The sequence below is a fragment of the Trachurus japonicus genome, chromosome 13 (assembly GCF_045865225.1).
Source record: "Trachurus japonicus isolate A0001 chromosome 13, Traja_1.0".
In the NCBI taxonomy this organism is placed as follows: domain Eukaryota; kingdom Metazoa; phylum Chordata; class Actinopteri; order Carangiformes; family Carangidae; genus Trachurus; species Trachurus japonicus.
In genome coordinates, this window is record NC_140919.1 from 12,077,769 (window position 1) to 12,100,575 (window position 22,807).

The window sequence follows — 22,807 nt, forward strand, 5'->3', positions numbered from 1 at the left end:
TGATTGATTGTCAGACATTTTATTGCTGTGTATTACATCACCATTTATGTTATCATGTTAATCATATAATATTTATGAACCCTTGATGACTGAACTCTTGTTTTGTATTTTTGTTGTTAATAAGGACCCCCTCGAAAATGAGATGCACATCTCAAGGCAAGGCAAGGCAATTTTACTTGTATAGCCCGTTTTTACAAACAGTTTGTCTCAAAGGGCTTTACATGGCATCACAACAACATCCTCTGCCCTTAAACCCTCACATCCACTGAGGAGAAACTCCATGGAAACCCTTTTAGCAGGGAAAAATTCGGCGAAACCTCAGGGTGAGCAACAGAGGAGGGATCCCTCACCCAGGACGGACAGACGTGCAATAGATGTTGTTACAGACAAGAAAACAGTTTATAACAGAGAATGTGAGAAATATGGAAATGTTAACAACAGCTGAAGGAGGAAGCTTCTGGTAGGCAAGCGAGGCAGGGAGAGCGGGCCAGCTTAATGGGAGGACTGGATGGTAGACTGGTTCATAAGGGGCTATCCTATTCCTCCAGAATTAGTACATTTTCAAAATCACAGGTTTATCACCACACAGGTTTAATTACATAGTAAGAAACTGGTAATAGCCGACTGTGGAAAGAAGCCACACTTTCTTTTACAGCACAGTTTCATCTTATTTACTTGGAAAATAGTCACGTTTTACCTGGTAACACTACAGAAAATTCATGGTAATTTTGAGAAACGAAAATATGTAAAACTGAACAGGTGTCACTAAAGATGTTATGGCATCACAGTGACACTGTTGTTATGGCAATGTCACCATTACTGTCTGTGATTTCTATCACACATTATCTCACGTATCACAGAGAGAGAAGGTTTATAGCCTATATCAAGTTCCTAATGAGGACTAAAGTGATCTGCAAGGTCGGATCAGACAAATCATCTTCTCCATCATCAGCACAATGACGTCATGGGCTTTTCCTCTCCAGGGGTTCCTCCTCCTCCATTGTCTTTTATTATTATCATCATTATTATTATTAGTGAACAGTTTTAATAAAACAGGCTCAGAAAAAAATAATTGGATGTAAATTGAATAAAATATATTTGCGACTTGAAGTTTTTTTTTATTTATTTATTTTTTAATAAAAGGGGTAAACTCGATTTCAGCTCAAGCGACGTCACTTCCGGGATGTAGGGGTGAGCAAAATGACAGCTGGTTGTTTTCATCAACAAGGGAAATTCAAAGTAGACATTGAAGGTATGTAAGAGAGAGACAGCGTACTGTTTAACGACCGGGTAGTGGGTCGGTGTGTTGCTGCTGTGCTGTCACCGGCCACCGGTGGGGTTTTTTTTATTTTTTGTTTTTTTTATACCGCTGCCGTCTGAGATCATGTCCGGCTGCATCGAGCTGCTGCTGCTGCTGCTGCTGCTGCTGCTGCTGCTGCTGCTGCTGCTGCTGCTGCTGCTGCTGCTGCTGCTGCTGCTGCTGCTGGAGGGTCAGAGTCTCTGGACTGGACGCAGTTTACACTCACAGCCTAGGCTACTACTGCACAGATTATAAAGAGTTATTTATCTGTGGCTGCAGCTGGGATGGATTGTGTTGTGGTTGTTGTGTGCGCGGGTTTGGCTCCGCACGCTCTGAATAATAACAATATTAATCATAATAATGATAATAATGAAAATAAAAAACAACCAGCGTCCATTGGCCGGTGTGTAAACTGAGTGTTTTTTGTGTCTCGCCGGCCTGTGTGTGTGATGTTGCAGCATCACTGTGAGGCTTTTCCAGCTCACTGACAGCTGCACGTTAATTCGGCTTGAACCTCAGAGAAGAACCAGAAGCTGTAAATGTTGAATGTGAACTTTACTCACACACCAGCAGCTCTGTCTGTTGTTGTTGTTGTTGTTGTTGGTTTTGTTGTTGTCAGGAGCATCCATGTTACTGTACCTGCTGGAGCAACAAAAGTTATAATAGAAACAAAAAGAAAAAATAGGTTTTACTTTGTTAAAACCTCACAAGTCGAATTTATTATACTAACTTGATACTGAATCCCATTAAAACGTGATTTACAAATATATATTGATCTGTTCATTGATTGATGAGCACGAGACAGATCTTCCAATGCAAGCTCCTCATAAAGACACACTACTACTCCACTGGCTCCATACTGTGTCACTGTGCAGGCACCTGAGCCATATAAATTGCTATATAATGATACAATACCACTTATAATATCTTTTAGGAATCGATAATAGTTTTGCTAAAGCAGCTGCACTTTAAAGTCGTCTCCTCTCTTGTTTCCATAATTTCCATGTGGACGTCCTGCACAGTGGTTTTCCACTATGTCACGTGTTTATTTAACCCCAGAGTGAAGAAATTGGCAGATTTCTTAGTGGAGTTCAGTTCATTGATAATATGTAGTAACATTGAGAGATCAAAGTCTCATATGGTTAAAAGCTTTATATGGAAACTTTTTTTACCTTGATTGTATGGAACAGCTCCCAGTTTGCCCTCTGGGGTGCTGCCATTCAATGTTGTTCAATGTTGTGTAGAGTTTGTGTGGATGTGCTCTATATGTGCTGTTTTTTTGCCCTTCTGCAACATGAATTTCCCTTTGGGGACAATAAAGTTTAAAGTTGAGTTGTTTGATTTGTATGTGTGTTGGTGTGTGTGTGAGCTCAGTTGTGTGTCCATGATCGCTCAGCTTTATTGACACTGAAAAACAAAGCAGAAACTGATCTTTGACCTTGTTTTGTTCTGCAGTATCACATGCTCCAGCCTCTCCCGGCCTGCACCGACCAAATCCTGACAACTGACCCAACACACACCAGCATTTCCTCCTCCTCTTCCTCTTCTTCCTCTTCTTCTTCTTACTTCTTCTGTGGAGCCACTCTGGAGTAAGACAAGACGACACTCACTCTGACTATCACACAGACGTTATGACTTTTGAGATGAAATGATCAGTGGGTCACAGGCCGCTCCTCGTGTCTTTGACAGGCCACCACTGCCGCCGCCATCAGCAGAATCAGCAGCAGCACAGACAGAGAGGACAGTGAGCTGTGATCGTGGTCACATCCAGGGAGACGTCTCTTCAGGTAAAACACACACACACACACACACACACACCTGACACGTGTCTAAAAATAACAGCAGCTTCAAAGCAACTAACTGGATTCATTCGACGACGATGCTGAATAACAAATCGTTTTTCATACTTGACCACAATTTACTGCAGCCCATTTCTGCCAAATAAAGATATTGTAACCAGATCCCTTTATTTTTTTTATTTCTGCACAAACTACTACATAATTAATGTTTCCCTGCAGCAGATTCCTCAGCGAGGCTCTGGTCTGCCCTCCGACTCACTCACTCACTCACTCACTCATAGACACTCGTCACGTTAAACATAGAAACTTAAGTGATAAAGTCACAGCAGAAAGACCTTATTCTTTCAAATCCAGCGCGTGGATCAGTCGTCGTGTTTCTCTTTAAAAAATTGATCTTTAAAGGTCGAGTCGGTAGGTTTGTTCGTCGCAGCTTGCAAACACAACTATCAAACTCACTCAAAGACTGTATTTCCTTTTCTTTTCTTTCCTTTCCTTTTCTTTTCTTTTCTTTTTTTCTGTTTTTTAGATAAACAGAGCCCCTTCTATTTCATTTTCTTTGCTGCTACAGTAAGTGTGTATCCACCATTTCCCCCGGCTTGACGGGGCCCAGTCTTTATCTTTGTGGTAGTTTCTATAGAAGCACTGCGCCACACGCTCAACTTCACCGATGCTTTATCGCTGGCCGAGGAAAACGTCCCGACTACACCAAAACATCAAAATGACGACACACGAGTAGAAAGAAGTCCAATAGGTGACGAGGAAGCAGGATTTCTGTTGTATAAGCCTATATTTTGTTTTTTAAGAGAAAATCCTACAGACTCGACCTTTAACTGTGGACGGTGTGTCTGTGGTTCGTGATAAAGAGCTGAGGACACTTCCCTCTCCTCCTCCTCCTCCTCCTCTTCCTCCTCTTCCTAAAAACACACTCAGACATTTATGAGCTCCGTGGCTCCTCCTCTGTCCTGAGTGGAAACACGTGTTCTTGTCTAAAAGACTGATTTGTCCAAGGTAGAAGAGAGAAAATGAAGTTGTTTATTAATGAAATGTGGTTTTATAATGAATTAACCACCGTGGATTAATTGGTTGAAGGTTCGTCGTCATGCAGCAGAGACGGGCAAAAGGCCTCTGGTTTGGTTTCAGCCTGTTTATTGTGAGGATTTGATGCTTCTGTTTTCTTGACGTCACACCTGAGCCGCTCGTTTATTTCTAACATTTTAAACAATCAATCAAAAAAACTAATAGGCTAGATGGATTTATGAATGACAATAATGAAGAATAAAGTGAGATGAATTTGATCCAGCATCACGCTCCTCACACGATCGGCAGAAAAGAAACGAACAAAACGAAAAAACATCATTATTTTTTCTCATGTTCGTCTTTGTTGTCAAAACCTTTTTGCCTCCATTACCCATAATTCCATTCTGCTGCTGACACTCAGGAGAGTTGTGCTAAGCAGCAGCTAATCTAACTAAAACCTCTCTGTGCAAACTCCAGGAGCAGGTCTGGTGAGATCAGGTAGGTTTTTTAACTCCACAATGTTAAAGTTTAATATTTATAGTTTTATTTTTCAGTAAAGCTGACAAAGCTGTTCATTGCATGTTTATTTGTTTTCAAAAAGCTTTACAAACTCAAAAAACAACAACTCGGAAACCTTTTTTAAAAATGTGTTTTAAGTTATCTTCATTATTTCATATAATAAATAATCACAAATGTTTTACTTCTTGTTAAATGTGATCATTTTGGTTTTGATCTCACCTGTTTTGGAAGAAAACATAAGAACTGTGAGTAATAAACATTCAGTCAATCAGTCTCTACCTCCCAATCAATAATGTAGGTCAGTTGGTTTAATTTTGTTGGGTTTTTCTTTGCAGACAGTGACTCTTTTATGTATTTGATTGGCGTAAAAACTGTCAAAATGCAGTTTATTTTTACAGTGTAATTTCACCTTAAGTCATTTAAACTCAATTCAAGAAAGAAAACAGAGGATATTGATTTGTTGATTGGCAGAAGTAGCCTAAGTGTTTGTGATGAGGACGTTTCTCAGTATTAACTGAAGTTTCACATTACTGGAGGAGATGATCAGTAGATTGATCGATGATTGATCTCTCCTCTCTCTCTCTCTCTCTGTCTCTCTCTCTCTCTCTCTCTTTCCAGCGGAGGTGGAGGCAGTTCATCAGGTCGTAGCCATGGAGCCTCCAGAGTACAAGGACGGTCGCAGCTTTGTGGAGGTGATCAATGAGAAGTACAGTCCAGAGAACTTCCCATACCGCCGGGGGCCCGGTGTGGGGGTGGTGGTGGTGGTGCCGGTCCCTCAGGGCTCCCCCATGAAAGGTGAGGCTGCGTTCGGACGCCGTCACTTCCTGTACATACTTTATGCTCGTCAACATAATCAGTGACCTGGAAGCTTCTCTGGTTTCTATAAGCTCTGTATTATGTATATTGTATACAACATCTATTGCACGTCTGCCCTGTCCTGGATTTCTCCAATTTTTCCCTGTTAAAAGGGTTTTCTATGGAGTTTTTCCTCAGTCGATGTGAGGGTCTAAGGCAGTGGTTCCCAACCTTTTTTGGCTTATGATCCCATTTTGACGTCACAAATTTCTGGCAACCCCATCAATCAAGATGTGCCAGCTCAGATATTTATGCTGCATTTTATTTGAACTCGATTTATATTCGAGAAAGTGAAAGTATATAATACAGTTGTTTAAGATTGTGTGTGGTGTTTTTAATCATAATTTCAAAAAGAGTAATAATTAGTTTAAAAATTATGTTTATATTTAATTATATTAATATCTAGAGTAGACAATTCAGGCGACCCCATTTAAATTCCAAGCGACCCCTCGTGGGGTCCTGACTCCAAGGTTGAAAAACACTGGTCTAAGGGCAGAGGATGTTGCTATGATGCCATGTAAAGCCCTTTGAGACAAACTGTTTGTAAAAACGGGCTATAAAAAATAAAATTGCCTTGCCTTGCCTTGCCTATTATCATATCTACAACCTCCTCACTGTGAAGCACGGTTTTGTTGACCCAGTGGAGGCCCCCAGCACTTCACACCTGGGCAGTGATGGGGTGGGGGAACAAAAAAGTCCCAAACCAATTTGATAGAAATAGAAATAGCCTTTCTAATTCCATCATTGCAAGATGCGATTTCAAAAGTCGCAATACACTGAACATAGTGAGTTTCACATCAATTTCCTGTGCGATATTTCACAATAAAAGCCCAGTTAAGAAAATTAATGTAGACTGTCCACTGAAACAGTCTTAAATATTAAATACATATGAAATACAATGAGACAAATAAAGCTGTGATTTATCAAAAGAGGAAATTTCACTAATCTAAATTATTACAGTCGTCTTTCAAAGCTACAAACAACAGGAAGTCAGAGTCAAAACACGATGAGAGCAGGTTCCCAGAACAAACAGAAACTCCTGGCACCACAGTGAAGTCCGGTCGGAGACGACAGGATGTGAACTTGTATTTATGGGTCCAATTTTCCCACCATAAAAAGACCATAATGCATTGCAGTGAGAAGACATTGGCCCAGGAAGTTTGGAGAGTGATGATAGATAGTCTGAAGCCGCAGCTCCTCTAGTCTAGTGTTTCTCAACCAGCGGTACTCGACCCCTAGTGGCACTTGGTGTCATTGCAACGGGTACTTAAAACGATAAAAGACCATTTTATTGAGTAACTCATCCAGACATTTATCATTTTACTAAAATAGTGACCAGAGCCTAGCCTGCATTACACGTCGTAATGACCGTCCTCCTCTGTCCCGACTCCCCGCTCCCCTCTGCAGACCGCCTGAACCTGCCCAGTGTGCTGGTGTTGAACTGCTGCGGCATCAGCAGAGCAGGAGACCAGGCCGAGATCGCCGCCTTCTGCGCCCACGTCATGGAGCTGGACCTGTCCCACAACAAGCTGCAGGACTGGCACGAGGTGAGCTCTCGTATTATTAATAATAATGTTAAAATTAAATTAAATTAAATCAAAATTCGGACCTACCAAAAAACAATAGATTCTTGAACAAAAACGATTATAAACGTCCACACACTGCAGTTGGGAGTATGGATGGTATGAAATGAACTGATCATAGGTGACTTGATATCTGAGGTAAACATTGATTACGATTGGAAATGCCCTTTAAAGAGGAACTATGCTACGTTTTCACCAAAGGACAGATGACTACACAGATATACATATGGTAACATGGTAGATGATAAATAACCTTATCCACCGCTCCGTGGATTGATTTCTCACCGGCTTCGTTGTTGAAAAAAAATGCACATGGAGGAGAGGAGGGTTAGAGACTCAGAGGAGGAGAGACCAGACTTGCAATTTCCACTTTAAAGCTTTGCATAATTTGGGGCGTGGCCTTATTGAGTGACAGGTGGGTGAGCGTATGTTTACCGCGATGTGCACTGAAGTCCGAGCTCCACTCACTCTGAGCTTCAACACCTTTAGAAATCTGCCTGTTGTACTTTTTTTTAACTGGGTTACATGTTCCCTCATAATTTAATCTGTACCTGCTGCCAGATATGCTCACCAGTGCACTAAATATGTATCAGTCCGCAGCTTAAAATAGTTCCCGAACTAAAACACCACTTCCTCCCGTCTGAGTGGCGGCTGTTAAAAGCAGCAGTGCAATTACTGAGCTGTTTTTAAAGATTAATGTCTTCAGTGGTTGGAGCAGGGAGTCACAGAGAGGTCACGGCTGTCAGAGAGCGAGAGAGAGAGAGAGAGAGTTGGTTTCACACTTTTCTGTCACTGCAATTGAGAAAATAATCCAAACGGATACAAACAGAAACAGTGCAGGTTGTTCTATTGTTTTATTGTTAACAGTGAGATTCATATTCACCTGTCGTCCGCCCTCAGACTCTGTACCGACCTCATAAAGGATAAAAAGTAAAATGTCTTGTTTTTCCAGATCAGTAAAATCGTGTCCAACATCCCGAACCTGGAGTTCCTGAACCTGAGCTCCAACCCTCTGGCAGGAACGACCCTGGAGCCGCGATGTGCCGAAGCCTTTTCCCGGGTCCGACGCCTCGTCCTCAACAACACTCAGGTGTCCTGGGACACTGTGCTGGTGCTCACCAGGGAGATACCTGAGTAAGACTGTAGAGACTGTGTAGATGAAGTTGACTCTAATCCCAGGCAGAAAAATCTCTGAAATATAAACGTAAACGTAAATTCTCATATAAAAGCCGAGATAGACTCAGATAGAAGTACACCCGGCTTCTAATTGTGACCGGCTTTTATTTGCTCAAACAATTAAGTTCAATTAGAAGCCGGGTCTACTCCTATTTTCTGTTCAAGTTTTTGTGAACGCACAAAACCTCTCAAAGCCCACTAGACGTCCTGTTTGAGCAGTTTCTAAGCTGCTTAATCCGTGCATGTAATAGTTAGACAGCACTGCTTAAATTGCTCTTTTTTCCCATTGGTGCCACTGTTATTAGTCTTCTGTTAAAACTTTGGTCGATATGAAGTAGATACACATCATTACATCGCTTAGATTCTCCACAATTCAGTCATTCAGTTGGGTGTGAAGAAAAAAACTGGTCCTTTAGGGTCTCTCAATTCAAATATTTCCATGAGCACACTGTCAGGTAATTATACTGTCTACACTATGTACTTAGATTCTGTAGTGCGCAGATTTAAAAAGTTAGTGTCGTATCAAATCGAATACTGTCATTGTGCGCTTACTGAAACTAACGATCACAACGGTTGCCAACATCTTATTTTTGGACCACTATTGTCGCCCGTCAACACATCTACCGGCTTGTTTTGTTTGTAATTTCAATTTTACTTGTGTGGGCAACTTGTTAAAGGGATAGTTTAACATTTTGGCAAATTGGCCCATTGCCATAATCCCTATAGTCATAGCAGTAGGTTCGTTACCTTTAATTGTCGGTGCAAGCTATTTTTAGAACGGCGGAGCAGAGCCGCGAGCTGCTCAGAGCTACGCTACAGAGGCTCATGGGATTTCTTGGTTTCCCTCATCAAACTCATCAAATACACAATCCAACAACTTCAAAATGCTCAGGTGGACAAGTTGTGACCTGCACATTCACCACGCTATGAGATAATAACAGAACGTTACCAGACAGAGTTGTTTTAGAGGTAAATTCATGCAAAACCGTTGATGCGTGTTCCCGTTGGGGGCAGTTTTTCAGCAAGCAGTCTCTGTATTTACCTCTAAAACAACTAATGTAATGTTCTTACTTAATATGTTTAAACCAATGAATTTGATAATATTTATTTTCCCGTCTTTGCTGAGAAAAAGATTTGTGCAAAATGAATTAAAAGCCCGTCTCATATAGACGTTTGTCTCAGATATAAGCTGGTTCAGTTCGAAGCAAATAAAAGCCCAGGCTTCTATTAAAATATTTACAATACTTGGGTTTATCATCATAATGACATGTTGTTGTCCTGCAGGCTGGAGGAGTTGTTCCTGTGCCTTAACGAGTACAGTACTGTGAGTGCCTCCAGCGTGGCCTTCCCCACCCTGCGCCTGCTTCACATCACCGACAACGGCCTGCAGGACTGGGCCGAGGTCCGCAAGGTCGGCTCCATGTTCCCCGGCCTGCACACGCTGGTCATGGCCAACAACAGCCTGGCTTCCATTCAGGACAGCAAAGACATCCTGCAGCGGCTCTTCCCCAACCTCCGCAGCATCAACCTGCACAACTCAGGTCAGAGTCTTAAAGGGATAGTTCACCCAAAATTCAAATTTCACTCATTATCTATTCACCCTCATGTCGACTAAGGGCTGGGAGAAGTTTCAGAGTCCTCCGTGGCTTCTCTGAGTTACAGGGGGTGGGGGGTCCGCGCAGCAGTATTTGTCCATATAATGGTTGTCAATGGATACCAACTTTCTTCATCCAAAAAGACACACCAGGGCAGCTGTGGCTACAGACGTCGTTTACCACCACTGGTGAGAATGTGTATGAATGAATAATGGTTTCTGTAAAAGCGCTTTGGGTGCCTAGAAAAGTGCTATATAAATCCAAGCCATTATTATTATTATTATTATAAAAAAACATCCAAATACCTCCATGCTGCTCGTCTGTAATGTCCCTCTTGTATTGAAGCCCCGACATGAGAAATTGTTCCGCCGGTCTGTGCAAATCACGAGAGATTTGCACTGACACAGGCAGAGCAGTGAACTGAGACACTGGGAGCTTCCGCTACAAACAAGCTTAAAATATAGACTTAATTAAATTTTTTCGGAACAATTTCTCATGTCGGGGCTTCAATACAAGAGGGACATTACAGACGAGCAGTGTGGAGGTATTTGGATGTTTTTTGGTGTGTCTTTTTGGACGAAGAAAGTTGGTATCCATTGACAACCATTGTATGGACAAATACTGCTGCGCGGACCCCCCCGTAACTCAGAGAAGGCACGGAGGACTCTGAAACTTCTCACAGCTCTTAGTCGACATGAGGGTGAGTAGATAATGAGTGAAATTTGAATTTTGGGTGAACTATCCCTTTAACATCGGGAGGAAACTCTGGATTGTTTCTGGTTCCTTCAGCGCACAAGAAACCGTCCTGAGTTACAGTCTGAGCTTGAATATGTGACAGCGGATAAAATTAGCACCAGGAAAACATGCCGCTGCGTCTTCAAAGCTTTCTGTTTGTGTGTAGATTATTACAACTGATCCCAGCTCAGCTTTTATCTCAGGAATTGTTTCTATTTCGGACTCTTTATCAGCGATAAATCTATTTCCAGAGTCCTGTTGGGAGTGGAGCGAACAGGCACGATGTGCAAAGACGTGTTCACGCTGACTTCAGTGCCTCGGAAAAACGTCATCCTCCTTCTGTCTCTGATTATTTTTATTAAAACAAGTCTCATTCCACCGGTTCATGGGCTTTTAGACGAGACGGGAAATAATGAGGTAGCAGAGGTTGATTACTTGCTTTATGTTTTAACATTTACACAGCAAGTAACAAAAAACCAACACGTGTCTGCATCTGTAAACATAGAGTTTAATCTCCTAGACTGACTCTTCACTTCTCTTTGTGTGAATCACTGAAGGAAAGGAAGGAAATTGAATTAGAAAGTTGTTTTTAGGTGAAGTGGTGCGTCTGTTTATCGATCTCCTCCTCTCAGTTTGAGTCACAGTACGACACCAACAGCAACAACAGCAATGCTCCACATGCTTCAGAAAATAAACAGACGGTTTTTGAACTTAGATGGGAATTAAAATAACTTTTTTTGTGTGTCCTCTGTCAGGTCTAAACCGGTGGGAAGACATCGAGAAGCTGAACTTCTTCCCCAAGTTGGAGGAGGTGCGGCTGCAGGGCATCCCCCTGCTGCAGACCTACACCAACGTGGAGCGACGCAGCCTCATGATCGCACAGTGAGTCCCGTCACTGAGGACGAATGGACATGTTTACCGCAGTTTGTCCCCACGTGCCCCCTTTTCCACCGAGAAGAACCTGGTCCTAGTTCGGTGCTAGAGCCACTTCCAGCCTGGTGCCTCCAAAGAACCAGTTTGCTTCTCCACCATAGACTGTAAAAAGAATGGACGTAGCGTCCGTGACGTCACCCATTGGTTTTGGGGAGTCATTTTTGTGACTCCAATATGGCGGCCTGAACAGCGCCATGTTGGATTGGCCGGCCGAGAACCCGCCCACTGGCCTCGAAGCAGCTGTCCACGGAGCTGCTCGGACCTGTCACTCAACGTTTCCGCGCCCTAATTGGCCAGAATTTTAACCTAATAACAGTAAAACGGTAGAGTTAAAAAAAAATTCACCCCCCTCAGAGTGTGTGCGGGGGTAGAAACTATCAATTGAGACCAAAAAAAGTGCTGACACCAGGCTTTTAACATGTTTATTGAGGATGTAAAGTCGGCGATTTTAACATGGGGGTCTATGGAGAATGCTCCCTTCTGACACCAGCCCCCAGAGGAAGCCGAGGGGATTGCAGTTTTTTGAACGCGGAAGTGAGCTTCACTTCTCAGACTGACAACTGCCCCCTTGTTCTCCACAAGCAAGGAGCCGAGTCAGAGCCACGTCGTTACGTCGGCGACTCGGCGTAAATCGTCATCGCGTAACCTTGAGGCACTCGCTTTGTCCAGGAGGCCCACCTCCAACTTGTTTTGTACCTCAGTGCCAGGAAGCACTGGGTCTCCTCCTCAGTCCACTGCTGCTTGTTTTTAGAACATTTTTCTCTTTTTAGTCGATGCATATTTTTTTGTGATCAAATGTTTATTTAAAGCAGAAGTAAGCAATCCGGTGGTTTTGGCTAACTTCCTGTCAGCCGATGGAGTTAGCAGTCCCCGCCCTCGTCCCTACGTCACCACATTCACGCGCATCCCTTGGCTGCACACACAGAGAGGACCGCCCCTTTATGCCGTTCTCTCTCCTCATTGGATAAAGGTTGTAGGATACAAGGAAAGTTTTCTCCTCGGCTTACAGCAGAGCAGAGGGACTGACAGACCCGTGTTTCAGACCAAACACTCTATGTAAGAGATTGCTGTCGGAAGATAGAACTATTCCGCTTACTTCTGCTTTAACAAGAATACAAGTTACAACCAAAAAACATGACTCATTAATTGACAGTACAAAATTGACACAATATTATGACACAAAAACTAAATTGCAAAATAATAATAGTAATGGTGTTAACCTTGCACTTCAATAAGGTGCAAGCAAAACCAAACCAAACCAAAGGTCCATAAAATTAATAAATAAATAAAATTATTAACACATTATGTAATATTGTAATACATTTTCACCTCATTATGTAATAAGTTGTTACATAATGCACCAAATTATTACTAAATGCAGGTGTTGCATTTTTTTTGTGAAAAAAAAATGTAATAATTTGGTGCATTATGAATATGGCAAAGTTTATTACACATTGCGTTCAAGGATTTTATTACAAAATGTGGCAGATTATTACATAATGCGGTATTACATAATGCGGTATTACATAATGTGGCGTTACAAACCCCGCCCCCAGCCCCTCACGTCATCGGTTCTTAGCTCTGTACCAGCTCGGAGTTGGTGTTTGCTTGGAACCAGTTTTTAAGAACCAAGAACCGGTGCTGAGGTGGTGGAAAAGCAAAGAACCGGTGCTAAATCTGACACTGGTTCTGAACCAGCGCTGGAACCAGTTTGGTGTACCCGTGTCTCTAACCTCTGTCTCTTCTGCTCAGGCTTCCTGCGATATCGCTGCTGAACGGCAGCGTCGTGTCCGACAGCGAGAGAGAAGACGCCGAGAGGTTCTTCATCCGTTACCACCTGGACTATCCAGAGGAGGAGCTGCCTTACAGGTACGGACGCAGCCGCTCCGTCTCTCCTCCGACGTCATGCTTGTTCCCTTTTTTCGTTTAAACTGAGAAAGCGCGACGACGGGCTCTCTCTCTCCCTCTCCCTTCTTCAGGTATCACTCCCTGGTGACCAAGTACGGGAAGCTGGAGCCGCTCGCCGAGATCGACCTCCGACCTCGCTGCCGCGCCCAGGTGGAGGTTCACTGTGAAGAGAAAGTGGAGCAGGTGAGTCGTAAGCTGTGTCTCATCCTTCAGAGGACGCATTCAAAGGTCGATTACATCACAGCAGCGTCACAACAAGGCCTGTCCCAGTTTGACGGCTCGTCCAAATCCGGCCTTCTCTCACCTGTTCTAGAGGTAAATTCATACAAAACCGCTGATGCGCGTTCCCGTCGGGGACATTTTTTCAGCAGCAGTCTCTCTATTTCCCTCTAAAACAACTCTGTCTGGTAACGTTGTGTTATTATCTCATAGTGTGGTGAATGTGCAGGTCACAACTTGTCCACCAGAGCGTTTTGGAGTTGTTGGATTGTGTATTTGATGAGTTTGATGAGGGAAACCAAGAAAGCTTCCTGTTTTCTTTTATTTTTCAGACGGGTTTAATCAGAGAATGATCACTATTAGACAGACGTTGGGTCAGGTCTTCAACACTCACGGGTCGGACCAGGTTTTAATTTCCAGGTCCGTTAACTGTGGGAGCAGCTGCTGTATGGGGAGTGTGGCGCTAACTTGACGTTATAGCTCCTTAGCAGTGGAAAAGCAAACCCAGAAAACTGAGATATTCTACAGCGAATACCAAAAAAACAAACAGAATATTGCAACGGATGAGTAGATATTCTATTTTAAATAAGCGATAATGCTGTGAGGTTGTAATGTGAAGTGATCGAGCCACATTGTTGGACAGCACCCATACAGTCTATGGACAGTACATTATCACTGAGCTCTTTCTGCCGTCCGTCTCGCATCACGTGATAATTGTGACGTGTCTGCAAAGGGTCAATAGGGATTATGGCAATGGGCCAATTTGCCAAAATGTTGAACTATCCCTTTAATCTAAACAAAGCACGGCTCCGACTTAAAGGGGAACTATGCAAATCCGGTCGCTTTTCCGCTGTTTTGCCCTCGGCCATGTGCATTTGTTTCCAACCATCATAATTACTCCAGACCTTTTTAATTAAGGTAAAAATGTAGCATAGCCACGGGAGAAATCCTGCTTAGTTCCTCTTTAATAAAAGTTAGAATTTAGCATCTCGGTCGGTGACCCAGCACAGATTAGCGATAGACAATGTGTAGATAACATATCGAGCTACTGCATCGACCGTTCCTACAGAGATCAGAGCGAGATGATCCTCAGACGGTTTCTCTGTTTGTCCCAGGTGAACATCCGTCTGGACCAGACGGTGGCGGAGCTGAAGAAGCAGCTGACGACCGTGGTGCAGCTCTCCACCAACAGCATGAGGCTCTACTACATCGACAAGTGCAGCGCCTTCGGCCCGGAGGAGATGAAGTACAACACCCGGGCCCTGCACTCCTACAGCATCCAGGACGGAGACGAACTACTGGTGGTGCCTAAGACCAAATGAACAGCGGGTATCGAACTGGCTGATTTAGAGTGACTCCTTGATTGATTGATTGATTGATTGGTTGATTGATTCATTGGATTATTTATTTATTGGTTAACTGACATTGCAAAAAAATTTATTGGAAAACGCATCAGCGGCCCAGTTATTGAAGTGGAGAGAGGGAGAGGGAGTGAAACAAGAAGAGAAAAGTTAAAAAGGGGAAAAAAAAGGTCGGTCCGGAGAGTGTTGTCTTTATTTATTTCAGCTTTATCTGAAGGGAACCCCACTGGAGCTAATGCACAAACCTGTCACAGTGGAGAAACGGTAACGGGCCGCAAGAGAGAGAGGGAGAGAGAAGGAGAGAGAGAGAGAAGGAGAGAGCAACCAAAAGCTTCGCTGCAGACCCGTCTCTTCTTAGTACACGGCTTGTACCATAGCACCTGCATAGGCAAGTACAGCACCACCCGACGCCGGCGGCCCGGCGGCTCGCTGCGAGAGCCGCGCTGGTCGGTGGTGAAGCGGAGGCGACTGGGAGAGCAGCGTCTGCTCGAGGAAACATCCTGACATGTGGACGCTGGGAAGGAGGGGAGGAGGGAGGAGGGAGGAGGGAGGGGAAGCAGTGTTCAGTGTCTACTTTATTGTGAGTTGGTGTTTTCCTTTTGTGTTTCTGTGGATGATTGGCGTCAACAGAAGACGATAACGTCACATTTTCAAGCGTTGGGCACAATATTGAGTAGACGAAGAGGCAGGGAGTCTGTCTCGACATTTATCAGTTTTTAAAATCTTCGTAGCAGTGGTTCTCAAACTCAATGTCCCCCCCTCACCCCTTCAGAAACTTAAAGGGATAACAATCCACATTTTGGCAAATTGGCCCATTGCCATAATCCCTATAGTCATAGCAGTAGGTTTGTTACCTTTAATTGTCGGTGCAAGCTATTTTTAGAACGGCGGAGCAGAGCTAAGCTACGGAGGCTAATGGGATTTCTTGGTTTCCCTCATTAAACTCATCAAATACACAATCCAACAACTCCAAAATGCTCTGGTGGACAAGTTGTGACCTGCACATTCACCACGCTATGAGATAATAACAGAACGTTACCAGACAGAGTTGTTTTAGAGGGAAATTTGCGCTGATGTGCGTTGCCTTCAGGGACAGTTTTTCAGCAAGCAGTCTCTGAATTTCCCTCTAAAACAACTCTGTCTGGTAACGTTGTGTTATTATCTCATAGCGTGGTGAATGTGCAGGTCACAACTTGTCCACCAGAGCGTTTTGGAGTTGTTGGATTGTGTATTTGATGAGTTTGATGAGGGAAACCAAGAAATCCCATGAGCCTCCGTAGCGTAGCTCTGAGCAGCTCACGGCTCTGCTCCGCCGTTCTAAAAATAGCTTGCACCGACAATTAAAGGTAACGAACCTACTGCTATGACTATAGGGATTATGGCAATGGGCCAATTTGCCAAAATATTGAACTATCCCTTTAATTAACAACAGACAACAACAACGAGATCCTGGTTAAGAAGAAACGCCTCATCGTGCTGCCTTTGTTTGTTCGCACTGAGCCGAACAAAGTCGACATGATGCCAGCACACTGTGGGGCTTTTTTCTTTCTTTCTTTTTTACGTAGCACAGTTCAGGATTTATTCTGCGTGTGTTTGGTTCAGACAGAAGCACAGTTTTCTGATGAAGCAGAAAACTCGTTTGCTCGCTTGTTTATTTTCCCCCTGCGCAAATTGCATTAACTCCACACACACACGCCCTGTGTCGCCCCCACAGTTTGAGAACCACTGTCTTTATAGTTGGTTTCCTCCAGACGTGTGTGCAGACATGAGATATAGTATATATATATATAGCTATACTTTTGCTTTAAACACCAACATGTCTGATATTGACTGTCTTAAAAATCAAACATTAATGAATATGCAAAACACTGTTCACTCTGAACTGGATGGAAAAAAACATCTCCTGCATGTGTTCACGAACGCTGCACCGTGATTGGTTCCTGACCTGAGCCGGTTGTGACGTCACAAAATCATGTGCTCAGCAACGTGAACACGGGAGTTCAGAGAAAATGTTGTTGCACTGTCAGAGGATGGGAAAAAAAACAAAAATACTCTGCACAGTGAAGGTCAAACATCTTTTAGTCAAGAAACAAAAAGTTTAAAAAAAAACAACATAAAACTGAGTGGAGGAAGAATTAAAACTGAGGATATGTCAGATTAATGTTTAGATACAGGTCCTTTAATCACTAAGCAAGATCCAGTGTTACTCATACAGTAAACTACGGTGGCCCCTGAGGTGCAACTCACAACAGCAAAAGAGAAAACACAACAGCAAAAAGAGAAAACACAACACAAAAAGAGAAAACACAACGGCAAAAACAGAAAACACAACACAAAAAGAGAAAACACAACGGCAAAAGATAAAACACTACAGCAAATGAGAAAACACAACGACAAAAAGAGAAAACACAACGGCAAATTATACTGTGTTTAGTCATGCTTTTCTGATTTGCTGTCATTGGCACCTCAGGGCCACCGTAGTATATATATACACACACACACACACATATACGAGAGCCAGTCTACAATTCTCTGCATATACACACACTCACACAACAGTTACCACAAAGCAGCTGTTGTCGTGTTGTGTGCTGCCCCCTGCTGCAGGTTGTTTTTCATTACTAAGCAACATCCAGTGTTACTCATACAGTTATACACACACACACGCACACACACACACACACACACACACATCTGGGTCCCTAAAAGACAATCTCTCGGTGCAGGTTTTCCACAGCAGAAGTATAAAAGTAGAAAATACACTGTTGTTACATTGTTGTTAATGTTCAGAGTGTGTGAGTTTTCCATCCACTTGTGTGTGTTTATGTTCGTTTTAATGAAACACGGTCGCACAGTATTTCAGACGTTCCTTTTGATTTCAAGCACAGTGATGTATCTTTACATGTTTTGTTTCAGATTATTATTATTATTTTACATTTAAGATTCAGTGCAATATGAGCTGGACCAACCGTTCGTTGTTGTATCTCTTTAATTATTTTCAGACATTTAAGCTCTGACTTTGTGCAGCATACGATCCAAAATCAGATCCTACTTGAACAGATGCCGAGTGTGTTCATCATGTGCAGTTTTTTTTTTCCTGAGCCTGCGTTAGAAGAAGTAGAGCATCTTATAAAAGATGCAGTTTTCTATGCTATCCAGTTGCATTGTGGGAAAGAAACTGTGGGAATCATTCGACCCACATTCGAGGCTGAATATTATGTGAGAAGAATCTGAGACTCTGGCTGTTTTTAAAATGTTGACCCTAACCCCCTGACCCCGACGCTATAAGGAAGTAGCTGGAGGGTCCATTCATTTAAACTGCACATTATTCTTCTGTTAGTCTTTCAACCCCCTCACATACACATATACACACACACACACACACACACACACACACATGTATTTTACATTTCAGTCGGTTCTGCACAGAAACACTCACCAAAGACAAAGATAGCTGCAGAGGAGATGGTCGTTGTGATTATATACAGTGCAGTATTGATTGATTATAATAATATGCAGCCTCCAACTTGTAGAAGAGGTCGGAGCATTTGATTGTTAGATGTTTGGTGCCATTGTTTTGTTTTGTTTTGTTTTGTTTTGTTTTATTATTCATTGATTCATTTATTTATTTATTTCCTACCTACAGTATAGCTGCTCAGTGTTAGAAGCAGCTCATCAGACGAGACACAAAAACCAAGTGTCCGAGCTGCAGCTTAAATATTTCCCACAATATTATCATTATTATTACCGTATTATTATTATTATTATTATTATCGACTAGTGTTGCACCACTGCTGTAGATTTAAAGGAGGTTGATGTGATGATAGACAATAGGAGTGAATGTGCAGGTGGAAGCAACGAGCAGGAGCCATAATACTGAAGCCTGTTGCTTTCAGTTCATCCCGTTAGCGTAGCGTGAACCACAGCCATAGACACCAGCACAGGGAGGAGGAGGAGGAGGAGGAGGAGGAGGAGGAGGTGCACTGCTGGACACCGACATCTGAGTCTGGACCGAGGTGTTGAGTTGTCGTGTCCGTGCTGATCAGTGTGCGGTTCGTTTGCAGGGATGTGTGATTTTTTATTTTTTATTTAATATGTTCTTTTGTTTTACAATTGAGACAAAGGGAATTTTATTTATTTATTTATTCGTTTTCATGTTGAGGAACATTATGTCATTGTGTTATGTTATTTATTGTGTCTCTCTTGCTTACTGCTACAAGCCAAAAGAAAAAAAAAAAAAGTTGGCTAAGCCATCTTGCAGCCCTTAAAGCTCCTGAAAATGTTATTTTAATTTCAGATTTTTAAGTATTTCTCTGTAACCTTGAAGATTGATGACTAATAAAGCAACAAAGTTAAAGTTAGATTTAAAAAAAAAAAAAAAAAAACATCAGTATTTACTATTTATTATCTATAATCAGCTTCCTGTGGACTGTGTGAGTGTGGTTTCACGTGAATTGAAGAAGAAGCTGATTGACAAAAACCAGGTTTTCCAGGACCTTTAAAGGGAAATTCCACCTTAAACACTTTTTTGTCTTTGTTTATTGTGTTGTGTTTTTGGTCGCATCATATTCAGATGTTGGCTGAACCATCAGCAGCGAGTGTCAGGTCGTGTCGTCAAAGGAAGTCAAACTTTTGAGGTGTTCGAGAGCCGCCTTAAACCTGTCAGTCCTTCAGGGAGACTCTCATTTTTCTCATTTCCTGAGGCAGTTATTCCACCAGCAGTAGCTTCAATGGACAAGAGTATAAAGAGTGCAGTTCAGATTGAGTCCTCTGTGATCATCACAATCGCTCTCGTGGCTTTCTAACAATTTATATCTAATCTAAGGATGAATACGACGTTTAGATGAGAACTTTTTGGGGAAAAACTGAAAAAGATGGACGAGAAAGTCAACATAACGGTCATGTTTGTGCACTAGTTAGATTATTTTAGCATAAAGACTGAAAACAACTTGCTTGGCTTTGTCCAAATGTAACAAAACATGCTAATTAACACATTACTGTATTGAGAGTTAACTTTATTTGTTTCAGACAGAGTCGGGCTAGAAGAGCTGTTTGTAGCTTTAATGCTAAACTAAGCTTTATATTTAGCACAGCAGTAGTGGTATCAGTCTTATCTAAATCTCTACTAGGAAGGGGATATGTCACAAAAATTAGAATAAATCATTAATTAAGTAGCCTGGACAAAAAAAAACAACTCTCCTTTAAATTCAGTCAGGTATAACTCATCGTGTCATCCTCTAAACCACCATCATCTGTTCATATTAGAGGAAGCGACTGAGCGAATGAGAAACCGAAATGTCTCTTACACGTCGTGAACCTCTCTCATTAACTCTTCTGACACAAAATAATTAATACCTTGAAAAGATTTGTGTTTCCTTTAAAAAAAAAAATGAAATAGACAGCGCATAACACCAGACGTCTGGCAGTTTTAGTTCTCCACATCCTGTTTGAATGGCAAACCTATGAATCCAAATAGACACTGCTACTCTGGATATATCCGTAAATACACTGCTTGAGTCATCATCTGCCTCTAAAAGTAGTGCATCAAGAGCTCAGGTGGATCTTAGAGGGTTATATTTGTCTTTGATTATAGTGTTATAGATTTTTTTTGTTGGACTAAAAGTGCAGGATGCCCGAGGTCTCACCCCTGCTCGAACTTCTACACCAGTATTTAAACTAATCTGTTCATTCACCTATATGTAACATGGGACTGTTCATAATCTGTGGCATTTAAGGCTTAATCTTTTCTTTCTTTCTTTCTTTTTCTTTTTTTTTGTAGAAACCTATATGAAGTATTAAATGGATCAGAATGAGTCATCTCTCTTGTGTTAATATATATATATATCGAGAAAGATGCATCATCAGATGGTAATAAAGGGCGGTCTCTCTCCTCAGCGTGTGACAGTCTGTTTCATTCACAGCAGCAGCAGCAGCGGCAGCAGCAGCCTTGGATCAGGGGTCTGGATGTGGTTCATGGTTGAGGCGTTTATACTGCAGTGTGAGTATATGACTCATTCACTCTGATGCAGATGCTCACACACTCCAGCATGAATGACTAGTCAAGTGCAGAAACATGGAACTAGTCTGAAGACAGAACGTATTAACAGATCTCCTTCAATGTTTAACCCACCCAACCAACCATTAATACAGGAAAAAAAACATGTCCTCATAATTAACTGGAGTCATGAGAGTGAGAAAACCATGTCCATATGTCATAAAGGTATCAAATAGAGTAAAAACAGCACAGAAAAGTCAATTTTTGGCACTAACATTGGTCAAATCTATCAAATTGGCCAAAAAATAACAAAATATATATTATCTTAATCCAAATTTTTGAAAATGTCTGTAGTATTTATTGATAATTGAAATTCATCATTATAATTACTGCTATCAGTACTAAAAATATGAATTTATTCATCTGCATACTTCACCAGCCATCATATATTAAATGTATTTATTATTTTCTTTTTACATGTGTCGTTTTAATCATTCTTCTACAAATATTATGTATATATGAATAAAAATGTCTGTCATCATCTAGTATTTTTAATACAACAGCATCGACCCTAATAAAACCAGAGAACTGGGGGGTGAAAAACTGCAGGTTTCCTTCTTTCCCACGGGCCTGAACGTAGCATTTTTTTTCAATGAAAGCCATAACTGATGTTTACGTTCATCGCCATGACGACGGTGTAGGGAGGCGTTCCACTGCGCTGGCTTTTGGTGACGCTCGCGGAGAAGGCGAGAGCCAATCAGATATTCAGCTCGGTTACCGAACTGACGTCAGCGTTAAAGCGAAAAGAACCGTTATACTCGGTCGCTGCTGCTTCTGCTTGCTCGGCTTCGGCTCGCTGGGGCTGAAACTCTAGTCTACAACTGCAAAGGCGGTTGTTGCAGAAGACAAGAGGAAAATATGGCTGAATGAATACCACCAGCGGAGTCTTGATTAAAGAAAAAAAGCGCCGTGGCGAGTCAGTGGTACCGTCGGTTGCCCTTCGCAACAACTTGAAGCAGCGCAAACCGGCCAGAGAGACACTTTTTTTTTGAAGGGGGGGCGTTTCTCCGTCCGCTCGGCTCCGAGGTGATCTCCAACTGTGGGGTGAGTGAATGCAGCTACCGTCCTTACACCGATATGTGTGTGCGTCTCCCATGGATACGAGCACAAACTCATATTCTTAACGTACATTCGAAAACCGTTAAGCTGCTCGAGAGAGAAAGAGAGATGGGGAGACTTTAACGGCTGAACCAAACCAACCAACGGCCAAAAGTTGGTGGTTTTTTTATCGAATTAAGTGCCGCTTATTTCATCGATTATAACTATATCTGGTAGAGTAATGTTGACCTGGCATGTATGTACTGTCCTCGTCGAAATTAAAAATGTGCACGGTTTGTCGGTGAAGCAGTGCCACACAATTTGCTTACACCACAGTTTGTTGGCGTCGGGGCGGTCAGTCAGTGAACGCACTGCTGCTGCTGCTGCTGCTGTCTTGGCTACACACAAACATACAGCTGAATTAGCTAGCTAGGTAGCAAGTTTTAACTGGTAACCGATGCGGGGTGTTCACTGGGGTTTACATTAACGTTACACGGACGAAACGAACAACAACCGTGTTGATAATAAACGTTGATGCGTTGTTAACTTCGCGGTTCGCTTCGCCGACTTGAGGACGCACGGAGGGACAGTGAAAGGTGAAGCCTTTTAATAACTAGACGCGACGACATCGCCGAACGCCGCGTCGCTCACATTGAGATTACATTGGGGTCGCGCTGTCAGGTATCCCAGCATGCTTAGCGCAGCGAACGGTAT

The 22,807-nt window shown here is 42.5% G+C and overlaps 2 protein-coding genes across 5 annotated transcripts in view; both read left to right on the forward strand.

The window, feature by feature from the left end:
* Positions 1-2,977: 2,977 nt before the first annotated feature.
* tbcela (tubulin folding cofactor E-like a) lies at positions 2,978-15,091 on the forward strand. Its single transcript, XM_085794826.1, has 9 exons — positions 2,978-3,087; positions 5,254-5,430; positions 6,898-7,037; positions 8,026-8,207; positions 9,534-9,790; positions 11,335-11,461; positions 13,265-13,381; positions 13,492-13,603; positions 14,755-15,091. Exons 2-9 carry the CDS (start codon positions 5,286-5,288, stop codon positions 14,959-14,961), a joined length of 1,287 nt encoding a protein of 428 aa, XP_085650952.1. The 5' UTR covers positions 2,978-3,087; positions 5,254-5,285; the 3' UTR covers positions 14,962-15,091.
* Positions 15,092-21,795: 6,704 nt separating this feature from the next.
* Positions 21,796-22,807, forward strand: part of usp2a (ubiquitin specific peptidase 2a) — a 63,787-nt gene continuing 62,775 nt past the window's right edge. For all 4 annotated transcript variants that reach the window (XR_015037444.1, XR_015037445.1, XM_085794844.1 and 1 more), the window contains exon 1: positions 21,796-22,099. The gene's annotated coding sequence lies outside the window, so the exon portion shown is untranslated. The remainder of the gene's footprint in view (positions 22,100-22,807) is intronic.